The sequence below is a fragment of the Perna viridis genome, chromosome 13, assembly GCF_037379345.1.
Source record: "Perna viridis isolate PV_CMFRI_1.1 ecotype Kerala chromosome 13, ASM3737934v1, whole genome shotgun sequence".
Classification (NCBI taxonomy): Eukaryota; Metazoa; Mollusca; class Bivalvia; order Mytilida; family Mytilidae; genus Perna; species Perna viridis.
Genome location: NC_142457.1, coordinates 31,008,253 through 31,026,548, shown reverse-complemented (window position 1 = coordinate 31,026,548; position 18,296 = coordinate 31,008,253). Strand labels below are relative to the sequence as shown.

Below are 18,296 nucleotides of genomic sequence, written 5' to 3'. Positions count from 1 at the left end.
CCCCTCTTAACTGTTTCACTCTTGTTTGCTTGTCTGTCTGTGTGTTCATCACACTTGTGTTTTTAGGTATACCAAATCGTGACAGTTAGTATAATAAAGGTAGGGTGCCAGGTATCATTACACAGGGAAAGTTACAAAATATGTTTTCATATGTTTTAAAAACATCTGTTAGTGACTTAAGGCTAAACTAAAAAAACACAAGTAAATAATTTTGTATGATTTTGGAATCATATGCGTTTATGTTGTTTAATATTTCCATTCTGGTTCTAAACATTTGTTTCCATATGTCGCTGTTTTTCCTGTGTAGTGGGATTGGCTTGCAGATTTCTTGTATATTTTCTTCAGAATTGTTATTGATTTGTTTGTAATAACTTTACAGGACGCTGAAGCGGCAGCACAAGAAGACGTAGAGAGAGTGCTCAACGTTACAGCGGAATATAAACAGCGGTGGAATCAAGCTTGGGAAGACCAAGAAAAACGTCTCAAACAAAATCTCCAGATCTGTCAGTTCAACTACGACCTAAGACAGATCCACTCTGAGATTGATGAATTACACCACCATTTACAAGCCAGACGGGGTAGCTATGGCAACTCACTGCCAGCCGCCAAGATGACGTCCCAGGCTTTTAAACAATATGAGATGACAGTTGATGTAAGTATAGTTTGGGAAATTTTGTCCTTTAGCCTCATGATTGAAAGAGTGACTTTTGTTTGGTTGCCAATATGATGTTATATTGTTTGTTAAGTTACAGATGTCATTTGGTTAGAAAGCTAAATATCTGCAAAAAATACTGAAACATCAAATGGGAAGTGCATTTCAGAGTGTTAAAAAGGTTTAGCTTTGGCTTTGCATTTTTTGGTATTTTGTCTGATTATTTGGTATTTATGTCTCAGTATTTATGTTTTTGTCTCTTTATTTGGTATTTTTGTCTCACTATTTGGTGTTTTTATCTGTAGTTGTCAGTACTTCATTTTTTTTTTGCTTTTAAGTATTCTCTTTTGAACTTTTGCTTTTAACTACCAGCCTAAAATGGCCCTGTCTCTTAGTGATAAAGGTTTAATTTGCAATTGTACTAAATTATTATTCTCTTTTAATCTTTGCAGCTTATTGAAAAGAAAATCAACAAATTTACAAGTACCGCCGAGATGATGGTGCAGGATCGTCATTATGACTCCGCCCATATCGGCAGGGAAATTGATATGTTAAACACCAAATGGACTACATTCCACACGAGTGTACGTGACTACAGAAAGATGTTAGACACATCTATTGACTACTACCAATTAGTTGAAGAGGTAAGAATCTTTAATTTAAATACAGGCTCTTCCAAGAGTCATGCAATTATATAAAGAAAAAATGGTAAATCAAAGCATGGCAGAGGTTCAAACTAGCGCTGATCTGAGGTCTGGGGCTTCAATTTTGGATACAGGACGTTTAAATTATATCATTTACCCAGTTCCTAGACCTACCTTATTGATTTTTACTCATATAAAGGACCGTTCACTTTCTTACAAAGAATTTTACATTTAGGATACAATCAAAACCAGGACCTTGCACCCCTGAAAACCAAAACACATTAACACAGTATTAAATTCAAAATCGTGAGTCAAATTGTATGAAATTAACTTGGATGAAAATACTAGTGACATCTTTGTTTTCCAGTTTACAGTCTTAATGTAAAAATAGTGAAAATGGAACTGCCTGGAAAATTTTTCCTGTACAGTAATAAAATGAGCTATGTTTTAACTATTTTAGACTGAACAATGGTTGAAAGATGGCAACAATATGTTGAGTGATATTGGACGCCGCATCAACCAATGTAAGACCCCCCAGGAAGTCGATGACCTGGTTAGACCAATGGACACCTTCTTGCAGGAGGGCAAACCCAAACAAGAAGAAAGACTACGTAAAATATCTGAGCTAGCTGTAGAGCTATATGGTAAGTGAAGGAAGGTCGCAAAATCAAAAGGAGAAATTATGTTAAATGTCTTTGCTTACCGTAACAAATATTGAAGTCACAAAATATCTGAGAATTAAGGGAGAAAATCTGTGAACAGTTACAAATTACTGTGAAAGTACTATTGTTCATGGGGTGCCAATTTTTGTGGATTTCATTGGTAAGGTATACCACGAAATTTGATTCCCAACAAACAGGATAATTTTATACTTTAAATTTTATGACAGAATCATCAAACCACAGAATCCATGACCTTGTAGTTTTCCTCTAAACCTTGATAATTGATACCAATGAATATAATTAGTTTCACAGTCCTTTGGTTGGAATAGTCGTTCACTAGGTTAAAACATCAATGGCACTTTTATTTTCAGGCAATGAGGGTCCCAGCCGTGTGCATGATTTATTCGCCCACAATGAGGATCTGATGTCATCGCTCCAGGAAGCCAGTAATCAAGTTATGAATTTAAAACACCGCCTCCAAGAAAGAGAGGTAATGAAAAGTGATATTTGAATTAAGAACTTAAATGTTAGTATTTGTAAGAATCAGGCAAAATGGGAAAAATTATAAACATGCATGTCAAAACCCCACTGATTTGACTATATAATTTCACTGAAGGATGATTTCTTTATTTGAAATGACCATTATTTGATCTCTGCATCACTGGATTTTTTCAGAAATTTTTCTATACTACATGTTAGAAAAATGAGACTTTTTGACCGAGTTATCTGCCCTTTAAATTTTCATTTTCAGTGGATTTCAATGAAATTATATCTCAATGCACCAAAATGATATGGAATATCTTGTTTTTTCCCTTGAATCTGATTGTGCAAATAGTCAAATTACACTATCAAAATGAGGGTTTTTTTTTATGCCATGTTTCACCCACTGCCTGATTCTTACGATGACTGACACTTAAACTGCAAACTATCTCAAAAATGATATATGTAATAAAGTAAGCAAGGCACTAAAAGGTTATCAGCAAAAGCATGAAGGAATTGGGGAAAAAATGAAAGAAAGGGTGGAAAAAAAATTAACATAAGAACTTGACTACATTTTGTACTAGTATAAAAGTTTTCCTTGATTTAAAAAGATGACATACTTCAGTGCTTCAATTTTTTTTGTGGTGGGGAAATAAATTCTGGATTCCTAAGATTTTTTTCTATTGATGAACCTGCAACTTTGTTTATAGGTCGGACCCCCAGTTGCTGAACAAGCAATCCAACCTATGGAAGTCATGGTAACTGCCTCAGCACAGAGGTCACCCCCGAAAATACTTAAACACTTACAGAACGCTGAAGTTGTAGAGGGAGAAAAGTAAGTGAAATTGTCATAACAACTGTTTTAGACTGAATAAAAATATGCTAGTTCTCAGGCTCTGCTGCATCCATAAAAACCCTCCCGCATCTGCGATTTTTGTACGGTAAAATTCAGAAATTTTATATCGTTCAGGAAAGTTTCTTGTCCAGTCCAGAATGAACTTTTAATTAGTTACAGAATCATCTGTGTGCTTGACAGAAATGTAAAAAGTACCATGTATGTGAGACTGTTACTTAACATTGATTATTAAAAATGAAAGTTTATCTCGTGGTGGAGAGATTGTTTTTATTTCTCGCCACATCCAATATTCCAGTAAACTTTTAATGCCATGGAGTATTTATTTAACTTCTCAACATCCTGTATGTTTACAGAATTGTTTAATTTGATGAAATTTCTCGAAAAAAAAAGAAAACTTGCTTCTGATAAAAAAAAGCCTCCCTCCGGCATCAATTTTTATAAAAATTGGCCTGGGAACCTAGGCATTTTTTTGTATGGCCTTAGATTTAAATTTGTTTTAAACATTTTGGTAATTGATTCATAGAATGAGCTTCAGATGTATATTCAAAATTTTCTAGAAAAACGAAAAAAAATGTATAAATATATTCATTTTCGCTGTTGCTTATTTTGGCGGATTCCGTTAAATGACCATAAAAGCAGGTATCAATTTTCACTGTTTCAAAAAATGATTACCTTTAATAGTTATAAAAATCTTTTTCATAGATATTATTTTTCAGGCTATTTTGTTTGAAAAGAGTGAGAACTAGTACACAGCCAAAAGTACTGTGTTTCCAGTATTGCAGAAGCAAGCTCCATGGAGTGGCAGACGTTCATTTCCTCTCTTACTAACCACTGCAGACAGGCCTTTTGAAATTCTCAGGGATAATTCAAATCCTATGTTATTTGACAATCAGATAACGTTGCATAAAATCTTTTACTTTATCCAGACTTCACAAGATTCTTGCATTTTTTGAGAGGGCTGGCTGCAGTGTCTAGAGTGAATTTTGAATGTCAAAAGCTGTTCCAAGCTTGTTGCAGAAAGTCATTTGAGTTTTAATTCAGTTTTTTTTCTGAAATTATTTTTGGTTCCTCTTGGTATTTCATTGTATAATTCTATTCTCATGATTAAATGATTAAGCATTTCATATTTCATGAAATTTTTCATTTCCATTTTTAGGTTCACATTTGAGTGTCATGTGGACACCCCCATTCAGCCAGAAGTTACATGGTACAAAGACAATTTACCACTGAATAGTCCTGATTATGAGACTAAATATAGTAATGGCGTAGCCACACTAACCATTGAGGAGACATTCTCAGAGGACACAGCTAGATATACTGTTAAATTCACCACATATATTGGACATGCTGAGTCTTCAGCTCATTTGACTGTTAGAGGTAAAACTTTGATTATTTTTAAACATTTACTGTATAGATTTATCAATTTAGGGCATTATACTTAAATATGAAGACAAGCAACTTAGTATGTATTCCATACAAGGTTACATACTCCTCTGGTGGATCTTTGGATGTGTTCTTGGGTTCAAAGCCACCAACCTTTTACTGAAATTTTTGTTAATTTTGTTCATTATTTTTGTAAAAAAATAACATTAAAAGCCTTGAACTCCCTTGTTTATTGGCCTTCTTTAAAAATTTCTGAATCCAAAAATAGTACTTGCTTTTTGTAAGAGGTATTTCAAGTTAAATGAATATTTATACAACTAGTTACGACATTGAAATCTAAAATAGTTAAAATAATACTAATTCTTATAACTGCTTCATAGGTCTTTACTTTAAAAATAAAAGATAACAAAAACTTGAGATAAACTGCCTGTTTTTTTTTAGAAATGCATCAGCAAATAGTCCCACCAGATTTTACAAAGAATTTGAAATCTGTTGATGTATTAGAGGATGCCCCATTTGCATTTGAATGTCATGTGACTGGTATCCCATCACCCACCATTTCATGGAGTAAAGATGAATCAAATGTTGACCAATCACCAGAATATGTCATTACAAAAATAAACGGCACATGTTGCCTCAAGATAAGAAAAATAGGTCGTCACCATAGTGGCAGATTTACTTGCCGGGCGATAAATCCAGGAGGAGAGGCAGCGTCATCTGCTCGCCTCAATGTTGTCCGTAAGAAACTTTTGGATTTTTGGCATGATGTGCTTCCCAGGCATGGATATCCAGTATAATTTGTATCTTTTCTCAAGTTGTTGCTTTTTTAGCCACAGTTCGACAATCAATATTAGTTCCAAAGGCTTCATAGTTTTGCCACTTACAGTGTGCTTGACTTTCGTGTACCATAAGCATGGTTGTTGTATGAACTCCCATTTATTTTTTTGTGTGGTTTATATAGTTGTTATCTGTTTGATGTGTAGCACATCATGAAACACACAGTGTATGTTGCACCAGATGATGTTAATACACCGTTTTGTGTTTTTGTTTTTTAAAATTTCAGTTTTACATATAATATGTTGTTGTATACAGGCAAATTTTGTTCATATCTAATTTATGTGAATCAAACTTTACATGAATTTCAAATTATATTCATAAAACAAGAAATTCATGTGAAAAGTTATGTGGAATTCACTTGTGAAATGTTCACATGAAAATCATGTGATGGCTGCACTCACATGAATTTCACATGAACTCTTTCACAAATTTGATTCGCTAAATTCATGTGTAAATCCTGTGACAATAATTTTGCCTGTGTAATGATGTTTTCTCCTATTGCTTTCTTTGCTGTTTGTAAGATATAATAAAGGATTCTTTAATTAGCTTTTGTTCCTGCATGATACCTGCCAAGCTTTAATGCAATTGTCCCTAATTTGATGGCAATACAGCATGGTCTTTGTTTATATGTGTTATTGTATGCACAGTTTCATAATTTTTGTATGAAAATTTATTAATATTGTTTGTTTTAAATGTAATCTGTGAAAATTGCAATTCAAATCTTCTAAGTGAAGTCTACATATGCATATCAAGTTTAGGCAGTTAATTATGGACTTGATATTCTGAAATTTACGAAGCCATCCGAGATAAGTAAATGAATTAAGTAAAAAAAATGTTAAGCACAGTGCAACTTTAGAATTGCTGTTAGTATAGAGTGCTTTAAAACAAAAATGTTTGCTCCTTAGAAAAAATCTCCTGCAGATCCCCAGCCTTACCATTTTTGATAACCTGGGGTTGGCGGCTCTGCAAAGAGTTTCAAATTGATATGTTTTGATGAGACAAAAAAATAAAATCATATAAAGAGCTTTACTTGACATAATCTGTGAAAATAAGTATATTAACAGTATTATTGTTCCCCTTTGTAAAACAACCGAGGGAAATGATAATAGTAGCAATCTGTCCATTTCTAAAAATATTGTTTATGAATTTTTTTTTCTGTTTTCAGCACTTGACAGACCTGTCATCCACCAGATGACCAATGACATTAGCATACCAGAAGGTAAAGGGTTCAGAATAGAGGTCATATTCTCAGGGTCACCTACACCAGAGGTTGCCTGGTTCAGAGGTCATGATAGAGTCGTTCCATCATCTGTTTACAAGGTAAGATTGTGATTAAGAATTAATATTTCTATAAAGTGTTGAATAAATATGTCATACTATGAAAGTACTATTGTTGGTGGGGGTACCAATTTTCATGGTTTTTGTGTGTAGGCCAAACCACAAAAATTTAGTTCACAACAAAAAGGAGAATTCTGTTGATGTGTATACTGAGAACCTCAAAACCAAGAATTCAAGAATCCACAAACTTGTGTTTCTTCCCTAATCCATGAAAATTGGTATCCACGAATTAGAGTACTTTCACAGTAATCAATAAATATTGGATGGAAAAAATTTTGACAACTTACAGACATGTAAATTTGTACATTTTGTATTTTACAAAATAATGTGTTTCTGAAAACAAAAGGTTCAAGGTTATGAATGAAAATCAGTCTCTGTCCATCTGTACATACATCTGTCTGTACAGAAACTACTTTGAGACCTGTTGTAAAATTTTGATGAAATTTTGCATGGTTATTAGACACTACATGTACTCGATCACATCACATTTGGATTCGAGAAATTTTACAGAAGTTATATGATGTAGAATCTTGTTTTCTTTTAACTTTTAACCTGCATCATGGGATATATGGCTACTTGTAGCAATTTTGGTACTTGCTGCTTAACAAAACAAGGTGAAATGATTCATGTGTCAAATATTTTTCAGATTTCTATTGAGATCAACAGAACTACTCTAACAGTATCAGAGGCCTACCCAGAAGATTCTGGAGCCTACACTGTCATCCTACAGAATGCTGCTGGAGAAATCCAGAAAACATGCCAGGTCACTGTAGAGAGTTTTTACTCCAGTGCAGCTGAGGACATGGCACAAGCCTCAGTGGAGAACGAACCAATGGCACCTAAGTTTACACAGAAGCTTGCCCCAGCCAGGGAAGCTATGGAAGGCAGCAGAGTCAGACTTGATTGTGTACTTGTAGGACACCCTGAGCCAGAGGTAAGATGATTATCATATTGTTGAATAGTATATGTGGATGATGCATGTAAGATAAATAAGAGCTTTGAAAAGCAGATATTTTTATACCCTGCCACATCAGGTGGTGAGGTATTATATAAAAAAATGTACCCCCTCCCCACCCACAAACCAATGGTTTCCAGATGATAATGGATGAATAAATTTTTTTGAAACTTTGCACAGTTGTTAAGTACCATAAAATAAATTAAAAATACTGAAAAATCCAAAATGTAGGTTTGCGTTGCGTTAGGTCATTTTGAACATTTTGCTATCCCCCTTTTTTCACAATAATATAGCAAGGCAGTATCCATTATTGCCCTGTCTTTATGTGTTGCCTTTTCGTTTTTGAGAGAATGAAAACTGTTAAAAGTTGAAGAGTAGTAGGTGAAGAAGTTATGAGTATTTCTTTTTTTATAGAAATAGCACCATGGAGAATTTAAAACTGTAAGATAATAGGTCTAGAATCTGGCAATTACTGTTGTGTAGTCTTTAAAATAATGCTGAAAATTTCTTAAGTCTTGCGTTTCCCTGTTTTAGGTTGTCTGGTACCACAATGATCTTAAATCTTATGTTTCCCTGTTTTAGGTTGTCTGGTACCACAATGATCTTAAATCTTGCATTTCCCTGTTTTAGGTTGTCTGGTACCACAATGATCTTAAATCTTGCGTTTCCCTGTTTTAGGTTGTCTGGTACCACAATGATCTTAAATCTTGCGTTTCCCTGTTTTAGGTTGTCTGGTACCACAATGATCTTAAATCTTATGTTTCCCTGTTTTAGGTTGTCTGGTACCACAATGATCTTAAATCTTGCATTTCCCTGTTTTAGGTTGTCTGGTACCACAATGATCTTAAATCTTGCATGTTGCTGTTTTAGGTTGTCTGGTACCACAATGATCTTAAATCTTGCATTTCCCTGTTTTAGGTTGTCTGGTACCACAATGATAAACCTGTTAAAGAATCAAAGGATATACAACTCCTGTTTGAGGGAGACCGTTGTACCCTCAGTATCAGAGAGGCCTACCTAGAGGATGCTGGCGTATATGTATGTGAGGCCAGGAACCCATATGGCAGTGATCAGACTATCTCTAAACTCCATGTAGAACGTAAGTAGTTTTGGAATCCATATGGCAATGATCAGACTATCTCTAAACTCCATGTAGAACGTAAATAGTTTTGGAATCCATATGGCAGTGATCTTGAATTATTTTTTTCTAAATAAATGTTCATAAACAAAACATATGATGAATAGTTCATATATGGTGACACAACTTGAATATGATTTACATGTAGTTAAGAAAGCTTGAAAGGCTTTGGTGAATTTGAATATGGTACAAACATATCACTGAAATCAAGAGTTATGTCCCATACCCTAGGTCTACCTCCTTAAATTAATCATAAAATATATCCTTTGAACTTTAAAAAGTGCAGTCAAAAGTGTTAACATTTATGCTTTGAACGTTATTATACAATTGTAATTTCTTTGTAGCATTGAGTGAGCTGAGTGATGCATCAGTGAATGAGGCCACACCTCCTAAGTTCACACAGTTACTCCGAGACCTGAATGTGCAGTCTGGCCATCGTGTCTGTCTACAATGCCGTGTCAATGGCCATCCTATCCCAGATGTACAATGGTTCAAAGATGGCAAACCCATAGAGTTAGGACCTGATTACCAGGTACAAAGTAGTTTGAATTAGATTAATAATCTTGATTTTGTTAAAATGTGCGTCATACTGCCAATGAATTTGATGTTGTTTTTTTTCTCAGGTAATTAAAGGCCTTATAATTGAAGGACCTTACACATCATATTGTTTTTTTTTCATAAAAAAAATGTATACTCATACTTACAGAAATAAAAAAAATTCTCCAGTAAATAATGCATGAAATTCTTTGTGACTTTACAGAATTATGTCACTGTGTCTTGAAAATTGATTGTTTTTAGAAAGGTCAGAAAGACTCAATTAATTTGATAATTTTTTACTCTGAGAAGAAACATGACAAACAAAAGTTACAATCTGAAAACAAAATTACAATTGCACAGATTCAAATATAAATTCTAAAATTGTATACCAAGATAGGTCTTGTGAAAACATTTTAGGATGCTTTAATACATTTCTAGGTGACTGCATTTGCTGATGTCCACAATCTGACTATCCCAGAAGCCTTTGTAGAAGATTCTGGAACCTACATGGTAAAAGCTGTCAACATGGTTGGTGAGGCCAAGTCATACGCCAAACTATCTGTCAAAACTACACCAGAACCGATGGAGACATCAGAAGTCATGAAAATGAGACAAATGATCCAAACTAAGGAATCTCAGGAGACCAAGAAAGAGCTGGAACAGTCTCCTCCTGAATTCCAAAGACTTTTCCATGATATGACCGTTAATGCTGGAGAACCTGTAAGCATTGAATGCTCAATTTCAGGAAGTCCCAAACCTAAGGTCACATGGTACTTCAACGGCATGCCCATAGTGTCACGTGACTATAATATCAAAATGGAGGGATCTAAACACACATTACATATTCCTGAGACGTTTGATGAGGATGCTGGACGATTTTCTATCACTGCTGAAAATCCACTTGGAAAGGCAACATGTTCTGCTTATTTGTTTGTGGAGGAGGAACCAGCCATACCAAAAACTAGAATATTTGGTAGCTCAGAAATGTAAGTATAACTTCTTAGGTTTGTAGGAATGACAAATGTAAACTAAATGAAATGGTCTTTTATTAATGTACATTTTGATATTATCAATCTTTATTTGCCCTAGAAGAGTATTGAGAACACTAGTAAAATTTTTTGCTTTTTTAAATCTATTTTGATGATGATGAATATAAAAGATGTAAAAGATGGGTAGAAAGAGTAATCAGGGGAACCAAGGTTATAGTGGTAATCAAAAGAATGTAATCCAGGGACTAAGACCAGACATGGAAAACAGACATACGCAACAAAGAACATAAAGTAACTAAAATCATACACACAAAGTAACAAGAGCAAATGAGCAACTCGGACTCCACTAAAAACTGGGAGCACGGACCAGGTGCACCGGTAGGGTAAGCGTCCTCTGCTTTTCTAGAAACACCCGCCGAGTTGCTCATAAAAAGTCAAGTCTAGGAGTAGCTTAACATTTTTTATTTAGAAGGATGTTCAAAATTTTAATTGCTTGATTAAATTCAAATATACAGTGTAAAAAATTAAAAAATACAAAAAAAAGTTTTCCATTTTTCAAATTGTTAATTTTCCATTTCTACACTTGACCTTTATATTTATTATTGAGGAAGAATCATTCACTGTTTGGTTATTCATTGCCAATTTTAGGACAAGACGTGTGTCACACACAGAGACTGTCTCCTCCACTGAGACCAGAATCAGCCGTGTGGTAGAAACACACGACACACAACCAACTTACATCCCATCATCAGAGCAACACAGCATGACAATAACCACAGATGTCTCTCGGCCATATGACGTCAAACCAATTGATGTCTCAAGACCATATGACATTAAACCAATCCAGACCAGAGAAACCCATGCCACGACATTAAAGGCTGACGTTCAGCCTAAATACCAGCCAATAGATCTAACGATTTCCGTCCCTGTGCCTCCTAAATTTGTACAGGTGCTGAAGAACATTGAGACAATGGAAGGAACTAGAGTTACATTTGAGGGCATTGTTACAGGTAAGGACTATTTACTAGAAAGAAGACCAGTTTATTATTTTTTTTATTTTGCTCGAAGTTAGAAGTGTATGAATTACTAGTGTATCCAGGAAGATTTCCAGCAGTTAGATCCCTTTTGTAAGAAATTTTGTCAATATTGTGCATTTTGTGGCAATTTATTACCAATTTAGCCTGGAACTCCTCTTTTCTAAATATTTAGACTTGTGTTTTACTCTGTCAATTTTGCTTTTTATCGAACAAATACTTTTGAAAAAATATCAAACTTCAGATGTTGAAATGAAAAGAAAACTGAGGATATGATTTATAACCTTAAAACTAAAAGACAAAATAAGACATAATGCATTTACATTGAAAACTATGAAATTTAGGGGGATCTGTTTTCAAATGATCAGTTTTTCATTTTTTTTTTCACTTGACAGGTAAACCAGAGCCCACAGTCAAATGGTTCAGAGAGGGTAAGGAGCTGACAGAGAAACCAGACTTTGAGATCTCTTACAGGGATGGAAGAGTATCTCTCAGTATACCAGAGGCTTTCCCTGAAGATCAGGGTCAGTTTAAATGTACAGCCAAAAATATTGCTGGACAAGCTACCAGCACTGCTGAACTTATTGTCAGAGGTAAGAACACTCACTGTCCATTCTTTTTTTTTCCTTTTTAGTGATTTTTACATAATTATGTGGTCCATTCAATGATTGCAATGTTGCAAGTTTCCTGAAGAGATTTTGAATTTAATAATTCATTGCTCTTCTTTAAAAAGACTTGTAAAATCTTCATCAGTATTATGATTACCCATTTTGAATTCATTCATTGCTATTTATCAAGATTTTAGATTCTGTTAATTTCATACATGTCAATGGCAGAATTGCTATGAAGTATTCCTTGATTTTAAAAACCATTTTGTAATCTGATTCTATTAACAGCCTGTGTAATTCCATTTTATTTATATTTGATTCTATTTTTAGCTGCCATATTTCCTTAATATTGAATTCTGATTTTATTTTTAGCCTCTATGGTTCCACCCGCCTTTGTACAGAAACCACAATCACAGATGGTAAAGGAAGGTAACCCTGTCAAATTTACAGTCCGTGTGACTGGCCATCCACCTCCTGAGATCACATGGTTTAAAGATGGCTCTAAACTCACAAGCTCACCAGACTTTGAGATTGTACATGAAGGAGACAGTAGCTCCCTCCATGTTCCTGAAGTTTTCTACGAAGATGCAGGGCAGTACACCGCTGAGGCCAGAAACCCAGCTGGTCAGACAACATGTACAGCTAACCTCAGAGTGGAAGGTAATGACAAAATATTAATTGTCCTATTTTAAAAAAAATTCTCCTTAGCAAAACTGCTAGTACCAATAAATGACAATAAATTAATTTGAGATAAATACTGTAATCTGATTGGTTAAAATAATTTTGTTATATCTCAATGGAAAAAAACATATTGACACGTTCCTATTCAGTTAAATTCAGAGCTACTTTTCTCATGTTTAAAGATAAAAATATGTTTTAAAATTAATTTATAAGAATTGGGTATGATAAAAATTTTGTCTATTAAAAAAATAACATAAATTTTCCATGTACACTTCACGCAATAAATAATATGCGCATGGAAAATTTATGTTATTTTTCAATAGACAAAATTTTTATAATTGCCAATTCTTAAATATATCAAACTTAACTTTTTGTCACAACATCAACAAGTTGAGAATTTTCCTTATTATATAGACAGCAGTGATTAACCAAATGTTACAAGTATAAAAATTTTCAATAATTCACACTGTGAAATAAATTCTGTAATTTCACATCTGGACTTTCTCCTGCCAGAATGTCACAAAACACCATAACATGTATATCAATCGGCCATTTACAAAAATTTGAATTTTATATTAGAAATAGCAAGAAATAAGGGAGAGAATCTATAGAATAAATAGGATCAATTAGTTATTGTGAAAAATATAATCACTCGTGCCAAGGATGCATTAACTTGAACATGGAACTCGTTAAATCTAAGCATTCTTTGGCACTTTTGATCATGTTTTGGCTATGCACTCTTTCCAATTAATTATGCTATTAATATTATACTTTGCGATTTCATCAGATTTTTAGAAAAAGCAAGATTTCAAATTATTTTCATTCTTTTTAATTATAATTGCAGTTCCCATGGAAACTCCTAAACCAGTACAGGAGGAAAGATTTGAGCCCAAGAGAGCACCTGCGCCAAGAAGTGCCCCTGAGGAGCCAACATCAAAGGTCCGTAAACTTCAGCTCCCGTCTGACTTTGTCAAGAGAGCAGAGTCCCCACAGGAAAAGTCACCAAGGTATAGGGAGGAAGTCAGCATGCAGCTAGACAAGAAACCAGAGCAACCATCATACAAGAAAACAGTTAAATTACCAGGGCAACCAGTTCAAGTTACACCAAAACAAAAACCCAGATTTACTCAGGTAATGTCACACTCCTATCCTCAATTTCTAATGTCCTTCAGCAAACCAGATTTTTTTATGGTATGGCCAATACAATTGATTCATGTGCTGTCCATTGCACTTAAAACTCATAAATGGCACTCATATCCAAAGGGGTCAAGGGGAGGTGGTTATAATGACCTCTTGGATTCAAAAAAGTGTTGAAAATTTGAAAAAAGCTTTAATTTGATAAAACTACTAACGTGGGAAAAATGCCATCTGAATGAACCATCCACTTTCCAAACTCCCCAAACAGTTCTGACTATGGGCTTGGATATCTAATGTATTTTTGAAGCTTTAGGTAAGATGAATTGTAAGCTTATTTGTTAAACCAAGCCAAAAGCTGTATTGACTTACAGCAAAGTTTATATCTCCATTGGAATATTTCTGATATTATATTTAATATAAAAACAAATTGATAAATGAATAAAATCCCATCCCAGGACCCTTAAATTTTTTTCAGTATCTATGACCTTAAGCAGGGCATTGGATTCAAAATCCTTTGTTAGTTTCTATTTTATTTTATATCTACAGCCTCTACAGAACATGAATGTGAACCAAGGAGAGCCTGTTGTATTTGAAGCTAGCGTTGAGGCGCAGCCAGAGGCAATCATCAAATGGTATCGTGATGATGTCATAATCAGAAGTTCACCTGACTACCAGATTACATACGACAATGGTGTGTGTAGACTTGCCATTGCGGAGACCTTCCCAGAAGATTCTGGAGTGTTCAAGGTCATTGCTACAAATGCTGAAGGTTCAGATACAACCCAGGCTAATCTGTTTGTACAGAGTAAGTAATTCTGGAAATACAGTACAACTTGTGTGGATCTTGTAATATTCACATGTCCATGATGGAATACAATCCATGTGGTGCTTGTAGTTTCTACTTGTCCATGATGGAAATAGATTTTTTTAATGTATTCAGTTCAAGCATTGCATCATTAATTAGGTTATTTTATTCATTCAAAGGATTAAAGTTATCCAATTTATGTGGTTCTATTCAGTACTGTATGGGTTACACCCTGTGGTAACTGTTATAATATTTGTTCACTGAGTGTCCTTATCTTATGTGGAAGGAGGATATGGCAAAGTCCATCCATACCTTTTTGATTTTGTACCAAATTATTGTGCGAATGATAGATTTTGTTGATATAAAGTATAATGTTTTTGAGGTGCGCTAACCCATATCCTATGAAATGACCCATTATCTTTATGTAAAATATTGACATTTATTGAAAAAAAATATTGAAATTTTTTTTCTTCATTTTTACTTTATCTTTATTTTTAGGATCACCAATTATGTCACCAGTGAGTGAAGCTTTCCAGGCTGATAAGGCACCACTTAGGGAAGAAAGGGTTCCCTCCCCTATCGAGCCTGAAGCACCATGCTTCACCCAACATCCACAAAACCAGAAATTGAGAGAAGGTACCAATGCTGTGTTTGAATGCACTGTCACTGGAAAACCTTTCCCAGATGTATCATGGAGAAAACGGGGTTTCCCAATCAGAGTCAGTCAAAGGTTTGTATTTGTCTCTTCAGAAAGCTTGAAAATATGAGAAAGAAGTAAATTTATTTTGCATGTTTCAAAATTTTGAAGATGAAGATTTGGACTTAAACTTTTTTCTCTTTGTGCCGACTTCATAAAAATAAAACTGAGGGTATATTTTCTGATACATAGTGGTGGTGAAGGCATATTGCAAATGTTTTAATAAAATTTTATTTCTAATTATAGATACAGGATAACCATTGATGACAGATCAGGAAAGATAACTCTGACTATCGTTAATTGTAAACCTGACGATGCTGGTCAGTACACCTGTACAGCAGTGAACCTGATGGGACAGACTGATACTACAGCTACACTAGTTCCTCCAGAAGGTAATAACAGCAAAATACAGCATGACAGTTTTAATCATTTGTGTATCAATTCATGGGTGTTAGTGGGTTATGAATCCACAAATTCAAATTTCAATTTTCACATACTTCACAAATCAGGAAGGTTAAAGGGAAAGGTCACCTTTGCATTAAGTTAGGCTCTTATGATAAATCATACCCACGTAAACAAAAATAAATAACTTTAATGCAAAATGCACTTTTATGAAATGCTCAAGGCTATGCAAAGTTCGAAATTCTTGAAATATAAGTGGATAGCCATCTTGCTGAACTCTCCTATCTGAAGGAAGATCATAAGCAGACTTATTGATTTTTACTGATAGCTTCGGATTGGCTCATTAAGAAAATGAAATTATTTTGTTTCAATGTTATTTTCATGAACATTAAACAGATTCTATATTAATGACTTGCATAATAACATGGTCTTTTCCTTTAAGCCAAGACTCCCTGATAATTTATTTTGTGAAATTAAGTACTATTGCAGTAAATAACCAATTCTTTCACGATTTGAAATCAATCCATTCCCTTGGGGCCCAGATATTGTTACAAAATTAGGACAGATGGAATAAAGGATGGACCAAGTTTTACCAATATATCACCCTGTGATTGAAAAGGGGGCACTTTGTTTATAAATGTGTACTATGCTATCATTTTAGACGTTAAAGACATTTAAGTCTGGTTATCAACTACTTTCTAACTGTTAACGGATTTGAAATTATAGTTTGGAATTTTTACGGATAAGACATTCTGATTTGAATGCACCTGTTTCTTTGGTATAGCAGTAAGATTATATGATTAAAGATTTTGTAACAAACTGATGGCTAGAAAAAATCTATAAATATTGTAGAAAAAGTAGCTCCACCACCACCAGCACCAAAAACATGGCAGCCAAAGGTTGCTGAGCAACCAGTGAAGCCATGGCAACAACAGCCAGAGATGACCCAGAAACCAGTCAGACCATGGCAACAACAGCCTGATTTAGTCCAGCAACCAGTGAAACCATGGCAACAACAACCAGAGATGGCACAGCCACGTAAACGATCAGACTTTGTTGTGCCGAGATCTGAAAAGATTCTTGAGAGTAACATTCAGTATAGACTGTCTCAGGAGAGAGAAATACCTACTGTTACATCAACACTGGTACTGTTTATTTTTGTTTTCCTTCGTCTTAGTAATTCAGTTAAGAAAAAAATCGTTTGTTTTACCTGAGTTATTACGAGGGGTTAAAAAATGACATAAATGACATTCTGTGGTGAAACAATGATAAAATGGATTCTGATAGGACTAGTTTCTATGTGTGGCATGAAATGTTGGTCATGTGTATATCACTTTTTTACCATGGCTGTGGTCTAAAGGGCTTTGTAGCATGTCATATTAGAATTCAATAATTAAGTAGCAGTCTTTGTAAGAATCATGTGAATTCTGTTAAATTTGATACACCTTAAAAAAGGCTACATATTTTTTATTTTTGTAATTAAGTTGTTTTATGGGTCTATACTATGAAATGTGTAATTATTCATTCAAACCTGCCTGCTCTTAGGAGATAATCAACATTGAAAATCCAATAGATTCGATTGTATTTGAGTGTCATTTTAGTTACTTTAAGTTTTTTGTTGTGAATGTCTGTTTTCCATGTCTGGTCTTTGTCCCTGGATTACATTCTTTTGATTACCGCTATAACCTTGGTTCCCTTGAAATCTGCAGTGCATTATATATTATTTTTATTTCCTAAGAACACGGGTCATATGAAAAAATGAATGTTAATTTCTGTTTACAATTCAAACAAAAATATAGATATGTAGGCTTTTTACCCATGAATCACATTTTGCATGATTCTTAGCTGGAGTGCTACTTAATACTCATTGTGTTTACTTGACCGATTCTCCGTAATTTGAATGAAAGTTCATTGCAATTTGGAAATTCTGATTGTGATTTTGAATAGTAAGCACCATTTTTAAATTGTGGAAAATCACAAAGTTCAAGATTAAATTAAAATATAATGCATTACTGTTGGAATGATGGAATGTTCAGGATTTGGGTAAACAGATATGTTGACACAATATGTGTCAATTTTCTCAGAGGACAAAAAAGAAAGGCAAAAAAATAACAAATAAAAATTGATTTTATCTCATAATACTGCAAACATTTATTGAGTCATGTTAATTAATATAACAGAAAAAAAAGATCATTTCACAGAAACTAGTTACATTAAAAACTAGAAGGTTTGTTGAATTTACCAAATGTTCTACCTGTTTAATGATACACATTAACAGAATGTTTAACCATACACATTAACAGAATGTTTAACCATACACATTAACAGAATGTTAACCATACACATTAACAGAATGTTTAACCATATACATTAACAGAATGTTTAACCATACACATTAACAGAATGTTAACCATACACATTAACAGAATGTTTAACCATACACATTAACAGAATGTTAACC

The 18,296-nt window shown here is 34.1% G+C and overlaps 1 protein-coding gene across 5 annotated transcripts in view; it reads left to right on the top strand.

The window, feature by feature from the left end:
- The window catches only part of LOC148600311 (uncharacterized), a 322,920-nt gene that overhangs the window by 62,275 nt on the left and 242,349 nt on the right, over window positions 1-18,296 (top strand). For all 5 annotated transcript variants that reach the window (XM_088557824.1, XM_088557823.1, XM_088557826.1 and 2 more), the window contains exons 34-53: window positions 380-652; window positions 1,105-1,296; window positions 1,757-1,940; window positions 2,330-2,448; window positions 3,149-3,273; window positions 4,451-4,671; window positions 5,119-5,415; window positions 6,680-6,834; window positions 7,499-7,786; window positions 8,726-8,906; window positions 9,290-9,477; window positions 9,921-10,468; window positions 11,120-11,481; window positions 11,901-12,098; window positions 12,486-12,773; window positions 13,639-13,925; window positions 14,478-14,736; window positions 15,235-15,466; window positions 15,680-15,825; window positions 16,688-16,980. In XM_088557824.1, coding sequence (XP_088413950.1) covers window positions 380-652; window positions 1,105-1,296; window positions 1,757-1,940; window positions 2,330-2,448; window positions 3,149-3,273; window positions 4,451-4,671; window positions 5,119-5,415; window positions 6,680-6,834; window positions 7,499-7,786; window positions 8,726-8,906; window positions 9,290-9,477; window positions 9,921-10,468; window positions 11,120-11,481; window positions 11,901-12,098; window positions 12,486-12,773; window positions 13,639-13,925; window positions 14,478-14,736; window positions 15,235-15,466; window positions 15,680-15,825; window positions 16,688-16,980 — 4,836 coding nt within the window. The remainder of the gene's footprint in view (window positions 1-379; window positions 653-1,104; window positions 1,297-1,756; window positions 1,941-2,329; window positions 2,449-3,148; window positions 3,274-4,450; window positions 4,672-5,118; window positions 5,416-6,679; window positions 6,835-7,498; window positions 7,787-8,725; window positions 8,907-9,289; window positions 9,478-9,920; window positions 10,469-11,119; window positions 11,482-11,900; window positions 12,099-12,485; window positions 12,774-13,638; window positions 13,926-14,477; window positions 14,737-15,234; window positions 15,467-15,679; window positions 15,826-16,687; window positions 16,981-18,296) is intronic.